This window comes from Larus michahellis, chromosome 8 (genome assembly GCF_964199755.1).
Source record: "Larus michahellis chromosome 8, bLarMic1.1, whole genome shotgun sequence".
In the NCBI taxonomy this organism is placed as follows: domain Eukaryota; kingdom Metazoa; phylum Chordata; class Aves; order Charadriiformes; family Laridae; genus Larus; species Larus michahellis.
Window position 1 is genome coordinate 16,425,614 of NC_133903.1, and position 10,156 is coordinate 16,435,769.

At 55.5% G+C, this 10,156-nt stretch overlaps 1 protein-coding gene across 3 annotated transcripts in view; it reads left to right on the top strand.

The window, feature by feature from the left end:
• The first annotated feature begins 4,758 nt into the window (after window positions 1-4,758).
• The window catches only part of PGAP6 (post-GPI attachment to proteins 6), an 18,744-nt gene continuing 13,346 nt past the window's right edge, over window positions 4,759-10,156 (top strand). For 2 of the 3 annotated variants that reach the window (XM_074597595.1, XM_074597598.1), the window contains exon 1: window positions 4,779-4,926. In XM_074597595.1, the coding sequence (XP_074453696.1) occupies window positions 4,833-4,926 (94 nt within the window). In that variant the 5' untranslated portion in view covers window positions 4,779-4,832. Of the gene's footprint in view, window positions 4,927-10,156 lie in introns of all 3 variants that reach the window. The other variant, XM_074597596.1, reaches the window with a different exon arrangement.

Genomic DNA, 10,156 nt, shown 5'->3' on the forward strand with positions numbered 1-10,156 from the left:
CCAGTGCCGTCACTGCTGTTTTGGAGCCATTCATCAACTAAATGGCAGAAATTCTCCACACCTACTTCACATTGGGTTTCCTCCTACTTTTTGTGGCCTGATGAGGCTCTGAGCAACCTGATCTAGTTGAAGATGTCCCTGCTTACTGCAGGGTTGGACTACATGGCCTTTAGAGGTCCCTTCCAACCCAACACATTCTATGATTCTTCTTTCCCAGTGCTGTTTTTGGAACAGGAGATGCCACCTGGGGAGAGCACGTGAGCCCAGCCACTTGTGACAGTGCTCCTCCGGCACCCACAGCAGCAGTAATCGCACTTTCAGAGGGTACATTCCTTCCTCTTGCCTGCAGCGTCTGTCTATTGACCTGCTGCTCACGAATTTGCTATACCTTTTATAAACCTGCTGATCCTGTTTGTTTCCACAGCCTCCTGTGGCAGCAAGTTCCAGCAGTTCATTCTCCCCCCCGCACCGTAAAAAGTCCCTTTTATCCATTTTAAACCGATCTACTAGACTCATCAGTGGCCTCTTAGTGCAGAATCTGATGAGCACCAGATCCACATTCACTTTATGATTTTGTAAAGGTGGTCCTTTCTGCTCCCCCCTTTCCAGGGAAAAATCCCAGCCCTCCCAGGACCTCTTGGTACCGCAGCTGCCCCATCCCCTTGATCATCTCAGTTGCTCTGCTCAGGGATCTAAGGCCACTCTGTCCTTAGATCCAGAGGCCAGAACCGCACCAAGCTGTTACACAGCAGGCAAAAGATGTCCTCTCCCCCTTTTTTGAGAACCATTCCTGATGATATCACCACAATTTGCTGGCTTCTCGGCCCGCTTCTACACAGCAAGGCTACAATTTTGGTGAACTGGAATGAGGACTCCAGTGTCTTTTTCCTGAGCTGTAACAGCCAGTTCGAGTTCAGCCTCCTCTGTTTTAGATCCTGTTTCCCTGTCTGTGTCACCTTGCCTTCATCTACGCTGAAATGATCGACCTCCTGTTTTTCTATTTATGACTCACACTGGAAGCTGCACATAGCGCAGCTCCATGGACCACATCAAATAGCCTTTCACCCGCCTCTTGCAGTGATGGAGCATCATCTGATGTTTCTATCCGAACCTAAAGCGTGCAACTTTAAGTGCAGATTTTCCAGGGACACAGTTCTTCATTATACCCTTCCTTTCCAGATCCCCTGTCACAGTGACTTCAATTGGCAAGGAGCTGCTGGGGAGACACAACTCAACCAGCATCTAGCTGGGGATGGTTAAAATATAGATTTTTTTTACTCCTTGTACCAGAACCAGAAAAACAGAGGGGATCAGGCTGTGCCAGCTCTGTGCTCTCCGGAGACCTTTGCACGTGGCCAAGAGGATCCCAGCTATGGATTTATGGAAAGCAATACAGCAAAATGTGCATTGCAGCTGCTCAGCCAGAAAGCTTTTATACCTCCTTCAGTGGTTGAGCAGCTGAGTGCCATTATTAATAGTAGAAGTATATTTATCAAAATTCATGGGTCAGCATTGTTAAAGCTCCACAGATTCGATTTGGACAGGTCATCGTTATTTATTTTTCCAGATTGTAGCTTCAAACAGGGATATTTTCTGTATTTCTCCCCAGCCTGGTTGAGACTGTAGGGAATGTGCTCTCCAGAGCAGAGTCTCCCACCTGTGTCTGAACTCCTGAGGAGGGGCTGAGCTTGAGGACCAAAGAGCAAGAAGCAGATGTGGTGACCATTACACCGGCACCTGCACTATATTCCGTGCCACTAAGCCAGACAGAAGCCTTGGCCCCCGGCACTTCCATGCTCCCTTAGATTTCGGCACAGACAGAAGCTCGCCAGCAGTTTTGCAGCTTTCTAAACACTGCAATTTTTGTTGCCACCGCAAGAGGAGGCAGATACCACCGCAGCTGGATCTTCTGCCTGGCTGCAGGTCACGGTGAGCCATGGGTGGCTGCATGCATCCACCTGTGGCACTGCCTGTGGAACTGGAGGAAGCTTCAGCTTCATCTCCAGCTCCAGCTCCAGCTTCATCTCCAGCTCCAGCTCTGGAGCAAAAGGGAGAGAGGGCGTTTCACCCTCCCTGGTTCAAACTCACCCCTTCTTCTGAGATCGCATGGCCACTTATCAAAGGGGAAGGGAACGACCCACAGAGCCGCTAAGCTGATGACAACATTTTAATGTCCTCATGTGTCTGGAGCAGCTGTCAGTCTGGAGGTGACTTCTCCTACAGCATCCACCACTCCAAACACTTCCCTTGAACACTGGAATGCTTTCCTTGGGGAACAGGAGCAAGTGCAGCGTTGTTGATCGGATTCTACATCACATTAGGTGAGTTTGAATTGTGCTCAGATCTCTCAGATCTTTGACTTTGAATCTCATTTTTCTTCCTTTAAGAGGAAAATAACTATAAGTAGAGGCAGCGTTGCGGAGAAGTCACTCATAAGGATTGATTGATGATGAGCCAATACCTTTAAAGTGGAGTGGAAGGCTGAATGAATATAGGATGAGAAGAGAAGCGTTGGTTTGTTATTCTTTCAGAACAACTTTTGAGCAACAGCAAAATCAACTGGGAGAACTCAAAGCTAATGTGGAAGGCACTTCCCATTCCCTAGAGGAAACGTTGTAAAATTACTTTGTATCCCAAAGGAGTGGGAAAAACAAGACGTAAAGAGTATAAAACCTAACTGGAGTGTGATTGCCTAATATCATAAGGATATAAGGAATAACAAGGAGGTTATGAAAAATGGTGAGGAGAACTAGCCATTAAAGAAGGCTTTGATTGATGCTCGCAATATGCTTGATGATGCTCGCAATATGCGTGATGATGCTTGCAAGAACAGATAAACCCATCAAGTTGTGGGTCAGAATCTCTGAGCTTTGTTGTAAGTCATGAGCTGGTGGGGCTGGGAGCACGGAATTTTGCCTGGAGAAAATATGGATTGGTGAAAGAACTGTAAGACAGAGCTCAAGAAAACAGGGCGATGATAACAGGAGTGTTGAAAGGGAATTATTGGGCTGGAGGGAAATTATTGGTAGAATCTGACCTTGGACCTGGCCTTGGAATTGTTATTAATGGCCAAAACATTGGGTACTGTCACTATAGAGGAGGACCGGGATATTACAGGATCCCTGCATGGCCTCAAAGATCAACACAGGAGAAAGGGGATGATATCCTCATGCCTGGCAAAAAGACCTGGAGGAAGCTGCTGCTGTTGTTAGGCAGGGCACATTCCAGAAGGAGAGCTCTGAACATCCATGGATAGCAGACAAATGGCAGTGAACAAATCTAGGCCGGGATTTAGAACAGTCCCTTCCCATCCTATGCTTTATGTGCTCAAGCTTCTGGGCTGACTTCAAGGAAGTCTTCTCATAAATTACATGAGGGCATTGCTAGCTATTGATTGCACAAGCTGCTCTGACGGGGCTTTCACTGATGTCAGAGCCCCTAGAAAATGACTGGCTCTTCCCTAGGGAACTTCCTTCCCATACCTAGAAAAGTCACCACAAGTATATCAGGCCCATGAGAGCAAGAAGCAAAGATTTTGAGCTCCTGAAGTAAAAAGTCCATCTCCAGGGAGTTTGTGGTTGACTGAAAGCAGGTCTGAAGTCCTCAACCAAGCTGACCCATAAGCAAGGGGAGGGAATTTTGCCCAAGCAAGGACTCTAAGACTGTGTCCGGACTGCATTGCTCTCTTGGAGAACACAAACACATCAGAAGGTGTCCCAAAAAAAATGCATGTAAGAGGGAAGACTCTGTTGGAAACAACCAGAAAATCAGAGAAGGAGTTGACCATTCCTATGGAAGCCACATCTCCGGTGAGTCCTGTGAATGTGGCAGATACGTAACAGCTGAGAAGGCAACTGGACTTTGTAGGGACAAGTATAAAAAACCCCTGCAGATCAAAGGGTTGAGCCTCCCCAACAATTTCAGCACAGCACGGTGGGCAGCTACTGTCTGTTTACAACCGAGGCGCGTTAATGTTTGAGATTTCGGGTTGAACTGATCTCAAATTCCCATCTCATGTTCTCTTTGTGTCACAGAGAAGCAAACCCACAAAGCTACTGTTTCCTGTGGCAGCACCCTGGTTCCACCCCACCCTCCCCCTTTTCCCCAGGGCACTCTCCCAGGGGTCCAGGATGCTCCTGGGCTTTTGAGACACCCCCCCCAGTCACTCTCCTGGGGCTCTCAGGGACCTCCTGGGACATCAGGGTGCTGGAGGACCCCAGGACAAGCTGATATCTCTGGGTCATTGGGCTCCAGGGTGGGTGCTTGGGGTGGTGATAGGGCTCCAGGACCCCTCCAGAATCACGGGGGTCCCCAGGACCAGCTGATGTTCCTCGGTCACCGAGCTCCCCAGGGTTACTGGGGTGTTGGGGTGCTGATAGGGCTCCAGGACCCCTCTAGGATCACGGGGGTCCCCAGGACCAGCTGATGTCTCTGGGTCATCGGGCTCCCCGGGGTGTCGGGGTGCTGCTAGGGCTCCAGGACCTCCCCAGCACCGCGGGGTCCCCAGGACAGGAGGGGTTCCCATGCGGGTGCCGGGTCTCCCCCAGGACCTGGGCACCCCACAAGCCCCAGCCCCGATCCCCCCAAGGCTCCCCCCGGCCTGCGGGCAGCCCCAGCTCCCCGCTTCACCCCGGGGGTGCCCCGGGCCCGTACGCCCCCACGCCGGCGGCGGGCCCGTCGCCGCGGCCGCCCGGCGGGGGCGGGTGTTGCGGGGGGGCGGGTGTTCCGGGGGGGCGGGCCGGGGCGGGGCGGGCCGGCGGAAGCGGGCGGCGGCGGCGATGGCGCTGCGGGGCGGGCGGCGGGCGGCGATGCCGGGGTAGCGGCGGGCGGCCATGGCGCGGGGAGCCGGCCCGCTGCGGCTGCTCCTGCTGCTCCTGCTGCAGCTCCTGGCGCTCCCCGCCGGCCGCGGCAACCGCACCGGGCCCGGTGAGTGCCGCACGGGATGGGGGGGGCTCGGGGGCAGTTGGGGATGCTCCGCGGCGGTGCCCGGGGGCAGCTTGGGGGTGCCCGGGGGCAGTTTGGCAATGCCCGGGGTCAGTTTTGGGGGTGCCCGGCAGCAGTTAGGTGATGCCCGGGATGCCCGAGGGCAGTTTGGGGATCCCCAGCGGCAGTTTGCGGGTACCCCGGGAGCAGTTTGGGGGTCTCCGGCTGCAGTTTGGCAATGCCCGGGGGCAGTTTGGGGGTGCACGGCAGCAGTTAGGTGATGTCCGGGGTGTCCGGGGACAGTTTGAGCGTCTCCAGCTGCAGTTTGGGGGTGCCCGGGGGCAGTTTGGCAATGCCCAAGGGCAGTTTAGGCGTCTCCGGCAGCAGTTACATGGTGCCCAGGGTCCCCGGCTGCAGTTTGGGGGTGCCCGGGGGCAGTTTGGCAATGCCCAAGGGCAGTTTAGGCGTCCCCGGCAGCAGTTACATGGTGCCCAGGGTCCCCGGCTGCAGTTTGGGGGTGCCCGGGGGCAGTTTGGCAATGCCCAAGGGCAGTTTAGGCGTCCCCGGCAGCAGTTACATGGTGCCCAGGGTCCCCGGCTGCAGTTTGGGGGTGCCCGGGGGCAGTTTGGGGGTCTCCAGCTGCAATTTCAGGGTGCCCGGCAGCAGTTTGGCAATGCTCGGGGCAGTTGGGGATGCTCCACGGGGGTGCCTGGGGGCAGTTTGGGAGTGCCTAGAGGGCTCAGGGGGCAGTTTGGGGGTGCCCAGCAGCAGTTTGGTGATGCCCGGGGGCAGTTTGGGGGTGTCCGGCAGTGGTTTGTCAATGCTCGGGGGACAGTTTAGTGATGGTCGGGAGCAGTTTGGTGATGCTTGGGGGGCTCAGGGGCGGTTTGGGGGTGTCCAGTGGCAGTTTGGGGGTCCCCAGCTGCAGTTTGTCAATGCCCGGGGGCAGTTTGATGGTGCCCAGGGTGCCCAGTGGCAGTTTGAGGGTGCCCAGCGGCAGTTTGGCGATGCTCGGGGGGCAGTTTAGCAATGCTTGGGGGCAGTTTGGCAATGCCCGGGGGGCTCAAAGGCAGTTTGGCAATGCCTGGTGGCAGCTTGACGATGCCCAGGGTCAGTTTGAGGGTGTCCAACGGCAGTTTGGCTATGCACGGGGGGCTCGGAAGGCAGTTTAGTGATGCTTGGGAGCAGTTTGGCGATGCTTGCGGGGCTCGGGGGCAGTTTGGCAATGCTTGGGAGGCTCGGGGGCAGTTGGGGATGCTCTGCGGGTGTGCCTGGTGGCAGTTTGGGGGTGCCTGGTGGCAGTTTGGCGATGCTCGGGGGCAGTTTGGCAATGCTCAGGGTGCCCAGTGGCAGTTTGGGGGTGCCTGGCGGCCGTTGGGTGATGCTCAGGGGAGACCAGGGCTGCGACAGAAGGGTGAGCCAGAGCTGGGGGGCTTCGCTGCCTGCCCCAGGAGCCGGTGGGATCCCGGGGGGCAGAGGTGCTGGTGGGAAACCAACCCGGTTATGTTAAACGAGTCGGGGCTTGTTTGCTGCACAACCCCTGGAGCTGGCTGAGTCCCGCAGCTCCTGCCAGGGATGGCTTTGAGGTGGCTTTGTGATTTCCCGAGTGGTTTGGGGGCCCTGTGGACCATCTCCGGTGGAGCAGCACTGGTGTCAGGCACTGCAGAGCAGTGAGAGGTCAGGCCCAGACCCAGAGGGGTTTCTGCTGGATTTGTGGTGGTGGTTGTTTTGGTTTTGCTTTGTTTTCAGGTTACTTTCCTTCCAGTGCACTGAGGCAGCTGGGCAGGAGCAGGGGTTTCAGCAGAGCAGGGGCACTTTTCGTGGTGGTATTGGGGTCCCCGGGGACTGTGCCTCCCCCTCCGGAGGGTCACCCAGCAAGTGTGGTGGTGGGAAGGGCTGGGGAGGTGACATTGTTTGCCTCCTTCACCCCATCACAGAGGTAGGCTCGTCCTGGCGGTGGCTATCCGCTGTTGATGGTGGTTATCACTTCCTCATAGTCTGCAATGTGTGGAGGCTGCTCGGGGGGAGCCGGAGGGGGGAGATGGCCTTTTACCCCAGGCCCACCCTCCTCTGGCATCCTGCTGGGGGGGTTCCCAGCCCTGGAGAGCTGCCCTGCGCTGGAGGTGTGGTGGTTGGGTTCTCTCTGCGCTGGCCCGCCAGCTGGGGGAATGCCTCTGTAGGGTTAGGTCTGGGAGCTGGTGAGGATCAGCATCTCCCCAGAGGAGCAAGGAGTCCACTTTCTGGAACATCTAAAGATGGATTTTTGACCCGGGCTAAAGGAATAGGGTTTCTGATACGTTATAAATGGCCAAACATCCTTCCACATCATCTTTAGAGTCAGGCTGATCCACTGTCCATATAGCTTTACGCAACATCTGCTTTGAAATGAGGGCTTCATCCTTTTGATGGGAAGCCCTGAAACCAGCAGTCAAGTTATCATTTCCTAAAACTACCATGAGATCATCTTTGGATAAACACATCCGAGCTCTTGCAGGTGGCTCTTTATTCTGAAATTCAAATAACCCGTCTCCTCTCTGCATCTGTGATTCTACCGCGTTTTGTTCCTTGTCTTAAAAAACACTTGGGTTTTTTTCCGTAAAATGTTTGAAATCCACTTAGGTGAAATCTGTATGGGAGAGGATGGAAACAACATCCGTGTGACAGCTCCCTTGCTCAGTTTAGAGGGTGGTTTGACATCACGGGAGAGCCGAGGGGACTTCCCAGGTGTTGCCGTGCTGGTGCGGAGCATACTGGATGGATGGGGACAGCCACGCAGAGAGCGCAGCGAATACTCGAGCACTCTCTCTCGATGCAAATGGGCTGCCGGAGCACACGCCTCGCCTGCGGTGACCTGTCTTTCTGGCTTTTCTCTGTTGATATTCAGTTTATCTGCTCGTGATATTTCCTTGTTAGCCCTGGGAGCCGGCCTGCCCGTTCCCTGGGTGCAGCGTGGCCAGCTGGCGCCGCAAGAAGCTGTTTGTCAGCGGACTTTGCCTGCACCGGTGTCTCGTTGGTACAGCCACAGCTGGTGCTAAGCTGGTGGCAGGTCGGCCTGCCTGCCCTCGACTTGTTACTGCGCTTCAGCTCGCTCCAGGTCATTGACCGGTCCTTAATAAAGAGCACTGCTGGTTGCTTGAGTCTTTAATTTTGCAGCCTGCCTGCCCTCTCCTCCCCCAAAACCACACAAATCGTGCTTCAGCTTCGTGAGAACGTGCTGGAAGGGTGGTGACCGTGGCTGTTGGCCATGCGGAGCCTGACAGATGGTGGGGTTGCAGCAGCTTATGTCAAGGCAGAAGGGCTTTTCCCCATGCAGGTTGTCTGAGGGGACCTGTTGCCTTGAGCAGGACCAACTCTAATCATATTTTATGTCCGTGTCTGCCTTTGTCCTGAGCCCAATCATAGAATGGTTTGTGTTGGAAGGGACCTTAAAGATCACCCAGTGCCACCCCCTGCCCTGGGCAGGGACACCTCCCACCACACCAGGTTGCTCCAAGCCCCGTCCAACCTGCCCTTGAACGCCTCCAGGGATGGGGCAGCCACAGCTTCTCTGGGCAACCTGGGCCAGGGGCTCACTGCCCTCACAGCCAAGAATTTCTTCCACGTATCTCACCTAAATCTCCCCTCTTCCAGTCTGAAGCCATTACCCCTTGTCCTATCACTACATGCCCTTGTAAAAAGTCCCTACCCAGCTTTCTTGTAGCCCCTTTTGGGTACTGGAAGGCCATGGACTTCCAGAAATAGACACACTGTGTGCATGCGGAGTCAGCTGGGGATATAGGCGCTGCCGATTAAAGATTGCTCCCTTCTGTAGCTCCTGTGTGTGAAACGTAACTGGGCTCACAGGGGCTTGCAGCCAGCTCTTGTCTGTGGTAGCCCACGCGCTGCGCTGGTGTGGCAGCCGGGGAGCCTTTGCTTGAAAAGCCCCTTTTGTGGTCTCTGCTCCTTGCTGGCCCAGAGAGCAGCGTAGCCCCGGCGTGGGGACTGCAGCGGTACGGCTCTGCCTGGGTTCTGGGGACCTCTGGCTGTCCTGCTCCATGCCCTCCTGGCCGCGTGCACTGGGGTGCTGCTCCCTCGGCCGGACCCCATGGGCGTGCGGCTGGAGCAGCCCCCGTGGCGAAGCCAGGCGGCCACGCTCTTCCTCCTCAAGCGAGTCCCCCGGTTGGCCTGCACAGCCGGTATTTCTCGCTTTCCTGTTTCCTCCTTTCCCTGTTGGGTTTGCAGGGTGCCCGGAGGCTTTGGCTTGGTAATTTGCCAGGGAATTAAAGCCATGATTAACCTTCCTGTCTCTTTGCAGCGCCGTGGGTGCAGGCCTGTGTGTGTCCCGCTTTGGGGCACGGATCGTAGTTTCTGCTAGGATTAGGTTCCTCTTGGCACGAAGTACATCCATCCCAAGGCTCTGGTCCTGCCCCAGGACTGTTTTCCTCTTTCTTTGGCAACTTTCTTAAGCTCAGTTGGGTCCTCTGTGTTTCCACACCACACGCCCCTGCCCAGCGTTGGAAGAAGGCGAGTTAAACCGTGCTTGCTGCTTTATTCTCTGATGGAAATGAGGAATCTCTGTCCAAAAGGCGCCACGGTTTCTCCCCACTCCAGGGAATCCCAGAGTAGAAGGAAGCAGAGATGTGAAGACCCCTTCTTCTACCCCTTGCTGAGTGTTATGAACTTGTTTTCGGGTGGGCAGCATGACCTTGGCTCTGCTGTCTCCGTGCAGTTTCGTCCCATTCCCAACCCTGGCGTGACATTTCTTTTCCAGCCCCAAGTTGCAGTCTGGCTGGTTTCTTACTAACAAAACATTAATACACGATTTTACAGGTGAAATTGTCAGTAGGCTGGGGGGGCTCTGTAGGCGTAGCTGGGCAGAGGGATGGATGGAGGGTCTAGCTAGTCCTGATGGCACTTTGACTGAATAGCCATTGTCCTCTTGCACCACCTTTCAGCCTACCCTAGGGCTGTTCTCGCTATCCCAGTAGTCTTTCTTCCAGGCAGGAAAATCATTAGACCTTGGAAGGTACATCTGAAAGCAGAGTTAGGTTTGCAGCACACGGTCCAGAAAGCAAACAGCACCCTGGGCTGCATGCCCAGCAGCGTGGACAGCAGGGCGAGTGGGGGGATTCTCCCCCTCTGCTCCGCTCTGTGAGACCCCCCTGCAGTGCTGCCGCCAGCCCTGGGGCACCAACAGCAGAAGGACACGGAGCTGTTGGAGCAGGGCCAGAGCAGGCCCCGGAGATGCTGGGAG